The sequence below is a fragment of the Schistocerca americana genome, chromosome 2, assembly GCF_021461395.2.
Source record: "Schistocerca americana isolate TAMUIC-IGC-003095 chromosome 2, iqSchAmer2.1, whole genome shotgun sequence".
Classification (NCBI taxonomy): domain Eukaryota; kingdom Metazoa; phylum Arthropoda; class Insecta; order Orthoptera; family Acrididae; genus Schistocerca; species Schistocerca americana.
In genome coordinates this window covers 960,959,003-960,971,337 of record NC_060120.1, presented here as the reverse complement: position 1 = coordinate 960,971,337, position 12,335 = coordinate 960,959,003, and the positions used below count along the sequence as shown (strand labels likewise).

Here is a 12,335-nt window from a genome sequence, read left to right as displayed (position 1 = left end):
GAATGGTTCGCACGCTGACACTTGTTAAGGGCCCAGCATTGAACTCTACAGCAGTCTGTGGAAGAGTTGCACTTCTGTCACGCTGAACGATTCTCTTCAGTCGTCGTTCGTCCTGTTCTTGCAGGATCTTTTTCCGGCCGCAGCGATGCCGGAGATTTGATGTCTTACTGGATTCCTGATATTCACGGTACACTCGTGAAATGGCCGTACAGGAAAATACGCACTTCATCGCTTTCTCGCAGATATTGTGTCCCATCGCTCACGTGCCGACTATAACACCACATACAAACTCACTTAAATCTTGATAACCTGCCATTGTAGCAGCAGTAACTAACAACTGCGCTAGACACTCGTTGTCTCATATAGGTATTGCCGACCACAGCGCAGTTTTTTGCCTATTTATGTATCCCTGTATTTGAATACGTATGTCTATAGCAGTTTCTTTGGCTCTTCAGTGTAATAACCAATGTATTTGTTAGCAGCAAGTGCGTTGCTTGTGTGGTATTTTTCACACCCATCACAGTAGCTCCATGACTATTTGTTGGCTCTACTGATATTTATGAGCAACCATACGTTTTACGACGAACGTCGATACTGAAGACTATCGAATGTAAGATAGCATAATCTTTTCCATTACTATGCACCAGTTTATATGTGCTACAGAACTGGAACATGTAGATTTAAAACAAATCGGAGTAGTGCTACACAGCTTACACAACTTTCTAATTTTATTCGATTAGAAAAATATTGCGTAACAACCAAATGGTCGTAAGTAAATCGAATGCTTTGACCTACCACTAGTAGGCACAGAAATCCTAGTGCTATTAATTTAGTTTATGAACTGTAATTCTAAGCTGTAACAAAAAGTTTATGAGAGAAATGCATCACGCTGGAAATACATCTCAGTTTCTGTTGTATTATTGAAATGTTGGTACTATAGCAATCAAAATTTTCCTCTTGCTGACTTTTCTCACAAATTTTTAACGCTGTTCGAGATACAGTGGCGGAGAAAATATTAAAAGAAGGGGTTAAAAGTTCTATTGGTGTAGCAAATGCTGTTTAGAAGAGCTACAGGTTGGTATTACATGAGAGTGTGAAAATTTAATTAATTCAGAAGAGATCCAGGCATTCTCTGTCCACAGCGCAGCATAGGTGTAAGAATCTGATACATGAACGTCCAACCACTTGTTACTCAGAAATTCTACGGCTTCTACCTAGGACAATATGAAACGCTAAGGAAGAACACATAGGGGACATAGACTGAATTAGCGTTGTAAGTAGTAATGCAGGAACACATGCACGTCTTTCCTTTCAGGTATTGTGGCTTATATAACGTATTGTAAAGTCATATGATAACATCCGAAAAGAATTAAAGTTCCAATCGTTAGTGTTTGCACAGTTTGTCATTAACGACATCTGCTTTTCCTAGCGAGTACTGTGTATCATTTGAAGCTCCTAGTGATGTTTTGTATTTGCGACGTTTCCGCTTTGAATCAATCAGAAAATATTAGCGATGTGGTAGTAAAATAAAAGAACCAAACGAAGAGTTTTTCATTTTTAATTTAATGAGACATAAAGTATCAACAGTAACAATAAAAATCCTTATCAATAAATCAAAAAGACTTTAGTGGCCAAGAGGAAGGAAGAGCTGTAGTCATGCTTCAGTGAGACTCTAGTGCTGATTCATTAGAAGATACCAAACCAAATGCGGCCAGGTCTCCCAGAAATTGGCCCTGGTTGTCCAGTAGGTTGAGGTCCTCCGGTAGGTTGTGGCTCACCAGTTGGTTGTGGCCCTCCAGTTGGTTCAGGACCTCCAGTTGGTTGAGGACCTCCAGTAGGTTGACCTGTTGGTTCAGGACCTCCAGTTGGTGGGCCAGGTGGGCCAGTTGGTTCAGGACCTCCAGTAGGTTGACCAGTTGGATCAGGACCTCCGGTTGGTGGCCCTGGTGGACCAGTTGGTTGTGGCCCCTCAGTTGGTCCAGGAGGGCCAGGTGGAGTTTCCTGGCACCTGCATGCTGTCACCTGCAACAGAATTGTGTGATATATCTCATAGTCTGTAGATAAAATGCTCTGTGAAATATTAACATGTTATGGTTCTTTAGTCCAGTCAATCGGACAATGAGATGCACATTAGACAAAAACATCCTGGTAGATTTAAGATGTGTACCACAGTGGGATTCGATCCCAGAACATTTGCCTTTTGTTGGCAACTGCTTGTCCGACTGAGCAACCCAGACATGTTGTAAAACCCACTCTCACAGCTCACAGCAATTTTAGCATACTGAGCTCTGGCAGAGATTTAAAACAAGTAATTTTATGTTTCATACGCTGTGTTGTATTATTTATCTGTGTTGAATGTCACACAATGTTTTAGTTAGACACGTCTTTTGTGTTATCAGTTGCCAATGGATAACGAAGCTGTTAATGATCCTGAACTTGGTGTTATGGAAAGCGCTGTCTAAGTATATTTTATGTCGCATTTTAATTATGTACTCTACGTTAAATCACTAAACAGTATGAATATGATTTTTAATCGTTTGGGGAATATCGAGAAAAATTTCTTATTACTATAAAGGAATAGGGGAATAAACTGACACTGAAACGAGATTCACTACTATTGGAAATGGACGTTTGATTTGAGCAAACAATATTTCTTGTTATGAGATTCAAATTACCATTTGCTGTATTTTACGTTTTAAACAAGAATTAAAAATTTCTTGCACTTTACTCTGTAAAGATACGAGTGATGCAGTGCATCGACTTATTACTCCCTAAAAGCCAAATTTTGTATCATAGATCCAAACTTCTATTCGTCAATAGCGCAGAACAGTGATTAAAAAGTAACACAATTGATATACATAACTGTGTGTTTTGCGATTGTCCCACACAGTATAATGTGAATGTTCTGTATGATCACAGATGATAAGACTCTTTCATGAACTTATATTTTCACCAGTTCTGAACTTATAAGACATTTGCAACTTTTCAACGAGAGAATTGAAATTACTTAACACTGCCTATGAAGTGTAGGTACTCTCCACATGGAAAGGAGTTGTTTATTGTCTAAGACAATGAACACCTTAATATGTATTATAGCTCGTGTTTGCTTTGATGTGCTCGAAGGAGCTAGTTAGTTAGCTTGTTTCATGATTCATAGATCATTTCAACAATTTTTTTTATCGAAATGATGTCAAATGAGTGAGTTTACGAGATATCTATACGAGATTAGTTTTAACATTAATGAACGTTTCAGTCGGCCGCTGTGGCCGAGTGGTTCTAGGCGCTTCAGTCGGGAACCGCGCTGCTGCTACGGTCGCAGGTTCGAATCCTGCCTCGGGCATGGATGTGCGTGATGTCCTTAGGTTAGTTAGGTTTAAGTAGTTCTAAGTCGAGGGGACTGATGGCCTCAGATGTTAAGTCCCATAGTGCTCAGAGCCATTTGACCTATTTTGAATGAACGTTTTATTTTTCAGTCTTACTCTTGCAATATCACTTAAAATTACTACGTATATATGATGAGTTTCGGCTGATTTATTGTGGGGAGCGTTCTTCGTGGCTGTATACATTATGAAGAGTAAGAATACATTGGAAGATCGGGATTAAAAGATTATGGTGTTGAAAAACTGCGTTCTCAAACTTCCTGACAAAACATTGGACTGGAACGGGTCCCGAACCCTAATCTTTCCTTTTAACCGGAATTCTGAAAATACTGTCCTACTGAAAGAACTGGATGTTTCCTTACGGAAGTTGAAAAATCAGTTCGAGGCCTTAGTGTTAGTAACATCGGCAAGAGGATGATTCTATTGGAGCGATTAAAATGTAACCCGTACAAATTACAACGGGAACAGACTTTAGTCAAATTAATTACTAACTGGCAGACGTTTTATGAGAATTTATGACCACTAGCTAATATAATATACGTTGGTCTATTTTACCTTTAGTAGGGATTTTCGATGTATTCGTACTACGCTTTCACCATGCACCGTATGAAATGGCTTATCAATTTAGACGTCCCCTATTCATATTTCGATAAGCCACTGACGGTGCTTAGGGATGAGCTAAGCTATTAATTGCGCATAACAGGTTCCAACAACGAAGTACCAAGTAGGCGATAGGCTTCAGAACACATAATTTATTTAATAGTTTCCATGGAGGCTATGAAGTGTGCTGAAAATAGTTACAGAATTCACACTACTGTAGCAATAATTTGCAAATGTGTTGTGTTATTCGGTGTAAGCTACAGGGAAAGACGAGTAATATATATATATATATATATTACAACAACCAAGAAGGAAAAGTAATAAGGGAATACCACGAACGAAGTGTTCTGATTAGAAACGTTGTAAGACAGGGATGCAGACTTTCGTCCTTACTGTTCATCCATACATCGAGAAACAGCAATGGAAAAAGGAAGTTCAGGAGTGTGATCAAATTTCAAGTTGAGAGGATATCAACCATAAGCTGATGATATTGATACCTCAGCGAAAGTGTGAAAGATCTGTTGAACTGGATGAACAGTGTTATGAGTACTCACTGTGGGCTGAGAGTAGACGGAAGAAAAACAAAAGTAAGGAGAAATGGTATTAATTTAACATAGAAATTGAGGACCACTAAAGTGCTACCTTGGGAGCATAGTAACACATTCCTGGAAAAGAGAAGTCTACTAGTGTCAAACATAGGCCTTAATACGAGAAAGAGATTTTTGAGGATGTACGTTTGGAACACAGCATTGTGTGGAAGAGACTCACGCATTGAGGGAAAGCCGGAAATGAAGAGAATCGAAGTGTCATGGAGTAGAAATAAAAATTTTGAGGTTTGCTGAGATACTGTACTTCTGCCAGAGACGGTAAATGAGTTGGATGAGATGTTGAACGGAACGGATAGTGTGTTAGATAAAGATAAAGGTCAACGAAGGTGGAACCTACTAATTGAATGTAGTCGAATTAAATCAGGCGCTAGTGGCGAATTACGTAAAGAGCCGGTACACTAAAAGTAGTGAACGAGGTTTTGTTAATTAGGAAGAACTTTAACTGGAAATGGCAGGAACAGAGAGGATATTAAACGCAGACCAGCAACAGTAAGAAAATTATTTGAGAGAAAGTGGAATTTGTTGACACCTAATACATATCTATGTGTTAGGAACCATTCTTGAAGGTATCTGACTGGAGCGTAGCCTTGTGCGGAAGGGAAACGTGGACGACAAGTAGTTGAGACTAGAAGAGAATAGAAGCTTCTGAAATCTGGTGCTACAGAAGAATGGTGAAGGCTAGATGGATAGATCGAATAACTAATGAGGCGATACTTAATCAAATCTGAGGAAAAGGGATTAAGGCACAACTTAACTGAAAGAAGGCATCAGCTAATAAGATACATTATGAGGCATCGAGGATTTGTCTGACTGACAGTATGGGGAAATAGGAGAGTGTGCGGGTGGGGGGTAGGGAGAGTGTACAAATTATAGAGGGAGACCTAGCCCCTAGTACTGTGAACAGGTTCAAACGGATGAAATTTGTAGCGGTTATTCGGAAACGAAGACGCATTTCAGAGTTTAGAATCTGGACCACAATAAGAGCAGGTACGACTAACACTATTATTTTAATAGTTAAAAGTCGCCCATGTCCAAATCGTATTTGTGGGAGGACGTGCTGAAAAGTAATGCCTCCGAATTTTTTATGTGAACATTCTTAAAGTTTTTAAATGAAAGAAACGTTATTGACATTCTACCTCTTTATTCTTCATGTACACATCTTCGTTTCTCGGCATAGTCACCCTGGCGACGAACTCATTTCTCCCAGCGGGAGACTAGTTTGTAGATGCTATCACTACAGAAAGTTTGACGGAGTCACAGCCTCATCTCTGCTTGCACCGTTTCATCACTATCAATGAGAAGTCCTCAAAGGCGTTGTTTAAGTTTTGGAACCAGATGAAAATCGGATGGAGCCAAGTCAGAACTGTGTGGAGGCTGATAGATGACAGTGAACAAATTCTCGGAATTCGAAAGTCGATTACAGTAAGCTGTTTCCCACGGTCCGACATAGTTACGTTACACACGGCCGTATTACACGCTACAATTCGGAGCCCTCTAGCGGCAGACGGCTGCGACCATGTAGACATGAAGAGTAAAGATGTAGAATGTTAATAACGTTTGTTTTATTTTTCAGCACGACTTCGTACATCCACCGAAATCTATGGGCTATGTGACAATTTGTTTGTTTCTTTGGATTCCGTAGAGATGTTGGAACACGTGAGGCAATACTAACCTTACGACTTATCTTAGAAGAAAGATTCAGAAAAGGCAAACCTACGTTTCTAGCATTTGTAGACTTAGAGAAAGCTTTTGACAACGTTAACCGGAATACTCTCTTTCAAATTCTGAAGGTGGCAGGGGTAAAATACAGGGAGCGAAAGGCTATTTACAATTTGTACAGAAACCAGATGGCAGTTATAAGAGTCGAGGGGCATGAAAGGGAAGCAGTGGTTGGGAAAGGAGTGAGACAGGGTTGTAGCCTCTCCCCAATGTTATTCAATCTGTATATTGAGCTAGCAGTAAAGGAAACAAAAGAAAAATTCGGAGTAGGTATTAAAATTCATGGAGAAGAAGTAAAAACTTTGAGGTTCGCCGATGACATTGTAATTCTGTCAGAGACAGCAAAGGACTTGGAAGAGCAGTTGAACGGAATGGACAGTGTCTTGAAAGGAGGATATAAGATGAACATCAACAAAAGCAAAACGAGGATAATGGAATGTAGTCAAATTAAATCGGGTGATGCTGAGGGGATTAGATTAGGAAATGAGACACTTAAAGTAGTAAAGGAGTTTTGCTATTTAGGGAGTAAAATAACTGATGATGGTCGAAGTAGAGAGGATAAAATGTAGACTGGCAATGGCAAGGAAATCGTTTCTGGAGAAGAGAAATTTGTTAACATCGAGTATAGATTTAAGTGTCAGGAAGTCGTTTCTGAAAGTATTTGTATGGAGTGTAGCCATGTATGGAAGTGAAACATGGACGATAACCAGTTTGGACAAGAAGAGAATAGAAGGTTTCGAAATGTGGTGCTACAGAAGAATGCTGAAGATAAGGTGGGTAGATCACGTAACTAATGAGGAGGTATTGAATAGGATTGGGGAGAAGAGAAGTTTGTGGCACAACTTGACCAGAAGAAGGGATCGGTTGGTAGGACATGTTCTGAGGCATCAAGAGATCACAAATTTAGCATTGGAGGGCAGCGTGGAGGGTAAAAATCGTAGAGGGAGACCAAGAGATGAATACACTAAGCAGATTCAGAAGGATGTAGGTTGCAGTAGGTACTGGGAGATGAAGAAGCTTGCACAGGATAGAGTAGCATGGAGAGCTGCATCAAACCAGTCTCAGGACTGAAGACCACAACAACAACAACAATGTGACAAACACGGAGCAAAGTCACACTTGTAGCGTCGTGTGGCTCAGATTTGAAAAGTAGAGTTGTTTGTAGCAGTGTGCAGTACGTCTCGTGTGTCTGCTACTACAATCCACAATAGGTAAAAACGGATTTTTGCTGAAAGCAGTTGACTCTAGTAATTGAGGTTTTTCTTCGAATCAATGTACTGGTAATCAAGGGCTGATTTTACATACGTAAATTTCAAATTTTTACTCAAAGTTTTGGAAAATACACTATTGGCCATTAAAACTGCTACACCACGAAGATGACGTACTACAGACGCGAAATTTAACCGACAAGAAGAAGATGCTGTGATATGCAAATGATTAGCTTTTCAGAGCATTCACACAAGGTTGGCGCCGCTGGTGACACCTACAACATGATAACATGAGGAAAGTTTCCAACCGATTTCTCATACACAAACAGCAGTTGACCGGCCTTGTCTGGTGAAACGTTGTTACGATGCCTCGTGTAAGGAGGAGAAAGGAGTAGCATCACGTTTCCGACTTTGATAAAGGTCGGTTGTAGCCTATCGCGATTGCGGTTTATCGTATCGCGACATTGGTGCTCGCGTTGGTCGAGATCCAATGACTGTTAGCAGAATATGGAATCGGTGGGTTCAGGAGGGTAATACGGAACGCCGTGCTGGATCCCAACGGCCTCGTATCACTACCAGTCAAGATGACAGGCATCTTATACGCATGGCTGTAACGGATCGTGCAGTCACGTCTTGATCCCTGAGTCAACAGATGGGGACGTTTGCAAGACAACAACCATCACCACGAACAGTTCGACGACGTTTGCAGCTGCATGGATTATCAGCTCGGAGACCATGGCTGCGGTTACCCTTGACGCTGCATCACAGGCAGGAGCGCCTGCGATGGTGTACTCAACGACGAACCTGGGTGCACGAATGGCAAAACGTCATTTTTTCGGATGAATGCAGATTCTGTTTACGGCATCATGATGGTCGCATCCGTGTTTGGCGACATCGTGGTGAACGCACATTGGAAGCGTGTATTCGTCATTGCCATACTGGCGTATCACCCGGCGTGATGGTATGGGGTGCCATTGGTTACGCGTCTCGGTCACCTCTTGTTCGCATTGACGGCACTTTGAACAGTGGACGTTACATTTCAGATGTGTTACGACCCGTGGCTCTACCCTTCATTCGGTCCCTACGAAACCCTACATTTCAGCAGGATAATGCACGACCGTAGGTTGCACGTCCTGTACGGGCCTTTCTGGATACAGGCCGCCGGAGTAGCCGAGCGGTTCTAGGCGCTACAGTCTGGTGCCGCGCCACCGCTACGGTCGCAGGTTCGAATCCTGCCTCGGGCATGGATGTGTGTGATGTCCTTAGGCTAGTTCTAGGGGACTGATGACCTCAGCAGTTAAGTCCCATAGCGCTGAGAGCTATTTGAACCATTTTTCTGGATATAGAAAATGTTCTACTGCTGCCCTGGCCAGCACATTCTCCAGATCTCTCACCAACTGTAAACGTCTGGTCAATGATGGCCGAGCAACTGGCTCCTCACAATACGCCAGTCACTAATCTTGATGAATTGTGGTATCGTGTTGAAGCTGTATGGGCATCTGTACCTGTACACGGCATCCAAGCTCTGTCTGACTCAATGCCCAGGCGTATCAAGGCCGTTATTACGGCCAGAGTTGGTTGTTCTGGGTACTGATATCTCAGGATCTATGCACCCAAATTGCGTGAAAATGTAGTCACATGTCAGTTCTAGTATAATATATTTATCGAATGAATACCCGTTTATTATCTGCGTTTCTTCTTGGTGTAGCAATTTTAATGGCCAGTAGTATATATTAGTATGAGAGATAAGAATCTTGAAAATAGCCAAGAATTCTGGAAATTAGAAGCTACTTTCAACAGAGGATAGATTTGAGTTGGCTGCTTGAGGGCTAGCCTGCGTGGATAAACCTGTGGCCTGAATAGCATTTTAGCCAGGAAAAGGCGCACAGTGATAGGTAGATCGTACCTGCTGTCAACAAGATATGAGGCAGGGTTCGCGCGTCCATAGGCAGAACCGGAAAATCGTACCTACCTGAGAAAGGCAAGACAGTAAATGAAAAACACTGCGCTAGGAATAAAACCGCACAAGTAAGAGGGTCCTGTTTTTGCAGTCAAACGAGTACTTCCGGTGAAAAGGACCAGTAAGTGTATATTTATCACACTGCGCATGGGACTCTTATCTTGTTCGCATATGATCATTATAAAACTTGATGAGTCCCTACTTATTCGGTACTAAAAATATTAAATCTTGTTTAAAAATAATGAAAATATGTCCTTAGAATTGGCCAACAATTCCTAATCACGATATATACCTAAAGGTGTTATTAAAATATACTATAGCTACAACGCTTACTGGGTACGCTACAGTAAGGACTACTCACCACAAGGCACAGGAGAAGAGCTGCCACTGTCGCCCTCATGGTGCTGAAAGGTGGCTGAGACCAGGGAACGCAGTCCTTTTATATGTCTTAGCACTGCGTGATGTACTCCTGGCGTGACCGTACAACAAAGCTACCGAAAATAGATCTTTATATTACTCATATAATGCAACATCTGGGTGGCTGCAAACCCAGCTATGACGGTTTTAACATTTCTCGTACTCTCTTTGTTACGAAGTGGAAACGTACGCACCTCCGTGGCCCAGGTCGCTAACGCACGGTTTTACGCTTTCGCTCAACCCGCGAGTGAGCCAGTTCGAATCCTGGTTGTGTAAACCTCTTCATCTGCGATCAGCTCTTTCACCCTATTTTGTCAATTACCTGTGAAACGTGCTGTAGTCTGTCTTGTTCTACAAGTTCTACCATCTAATCCTCCAGATAGTATCACGGAAGCCATTTAATGACGTCTTAACATACAGTCCACGTATTTTCCTGTTTCCATCAATTCTACGGAGACCTTCTCGTTCATTATCTGATCAGTCCATACCATTTTCAGCATCCTTGTATAGCAGCACATCTCAGGCGCCTCGACTGTCTTCTTTTCCGGTTTTCCCGCAGTCCTGTATCCCAAGCGCACATTCTCAAATAATTTATTCCTTGTATTAAGACCGATGTTGGATACGAATAGAGTCTTTTGGTGAGGAAAACCATCTACGTCATTGTTATTCTGCTTTTTACGTACTTCTTACTTCGTCCGTCATATTTTATTATGCTTTCTCCATAGTAGAATTTATTCACTTCGTTTACTTCGTTCGCAACAATTTTGAACTTACATTTATCGCTAGTCTCATTTCTGCTGCTACTAATTAATTTCGTATTTTTTCTGTTAAACCTTAATGTATGGCCTGTACTCATTCGACGTACATTCCGTTTAACAGGACCTGTAACTATTCTTCCCATGTACTGAGGACTGCAATATCATCTGCAATTCTTATCAACGGTATTCTTTCACCTTGAATTTAGATCCCACTGATGAACTTTCATTTAAACCACTGCTTCTTCCATGTTCAGACTGAACAGTAGCGGCGAAAGACTGCATCCTTGTGTTACCCCCATTTAAACCTGAGCATTTGGTTTTGGTCTTACATTCTTATTCTTCCCTCTTGGCCTTTATACATATTGTAAAATACCTATATTTACCTATAGCTTATTCCTACATTTCTCAGAATTTCGAACACATTGCACCATTTCACGTTGTCGAATGCTTTTTCTACGTCAATAAATCCTACGAACAGTGTTGATTTTTCTTAAGCCTTGCTCCATCAGCCTTTCCTCTATATATGACTCTTGGCAGCAGCTTTGATACATGAGATGTTAAGCTGACGACACGATAACGAAATCTTCTCGGGGTCCATCCAGATGGTTACACTGAAATTTCGCAGTGTTTCGATGAGTACCACTCTCATCATCGTTTGGCAAAGATAGTATCGGAGTCATTTGCAATTTTTATCTTCTTTATTTTGTGGCTGATATTTTCCCGGAAGTCTGATGGTATATCCCCAGAGTCATAGACCCTGCAAACCAACTTGCGTAGTCGTTTGGTTGTCACTTCTCCCCACAATTTTAGAAATTCCAAGGAAACGTTGTATTTATCTTCCGCCTTATTTGATCTCAAGTCTTCCAAAGTATTGCTGAACTTTTTTCATCAATGAATTGAAGTATCTCTCCTGTTAACGAAGTTTTCTTCCATATCCATCCTCTCAGATTGCCCTTTTTAGAGACGTACATTCTTCTTCATTTAAATGCCTACTGCAGTATTCAATATGACAGTGTTTACAGTCCTCCTCATACGGGTCGAGGCGGCTAACGTTGAGGTGGACGCTCGCAAACCATGGAGTGTCTTTATGAAAAGCGCCTCGTGGAAAACAGTTGCGTTAACACTGTTAGCGATTGTCGAAGAAGAGCAGAGGAAATGGCGAAGAAGATAATCGACTCGTTGATGGCTTGAACAGAGAACGGCTAGTAGAGGAAAACTACATAATGCCGTACAGCGACCTGAGAAGCATACTGATAAAAGTTGTTAGTTAACTGTCACCCACAGCCTCGCCGCAGTGGTAACACCGGTTCCCGTCAGACCACAGACGTTAAGTGCTGTCGGGCTTGGCTGTCACTTAGGTGGGTCACCGTTCGGTCTTGCCAAGTGCTGTTGGCAAGCGGGGTGCACTCAGCCCTTAAGAGGGCAATTGAGGAGCTACTTGACTAAGAAGTAGCGTCACCGTGACGAAATCTGACAACAGCTGGTAGAGTGGAGAGCTGACCACATGCCCGTCCGTATCCGCGTCCGGTGACGCCTACGGACTAAGGATGACACGGAGGCCGGTAGGTACCGTTGGGCCTTCGAGGCTGTTTGGTCGGTGTTTGTTATAGTGTCTAATATCTGTTTGCGCATGCGTTATATCCATATTCTCGATGTCGCATTGGCTTCAAGCATCCTGTAATAAC

General features: G+C 41.8%; 1 protein-coding gene across 1 annotated transcript; it reads right to left on the bottom strand.

The window, feature by feature from the left end:
- Nucleotides 1-1,542: 1,542 nt before the first annotated feature.
- Nucleotides 1,543-9,955, bottom strand: LOC124596182 (proline-rich protein HaeIII subfamily 1-like). The gene is made up of 2 exons (XM_047135221.1): nt 9,837-9,955; nt 1,543-2,022 (listed from the first exon to the last, which is right to left on the bottom strand). Exons 1-2 carry the CDS (start codon nt 9,873-9,875, stop codon nt 1,687-1,689), a joined length of 375 nt encoding a protein of 124 aa, XP_046991177.1. The 5' UTR covers nt 9,876-9,955; the 3' UTR covers nt 1,543-1,686.
- Nucleotides 9,956-12,335: the final 2,380 nt, after the last annotated feature.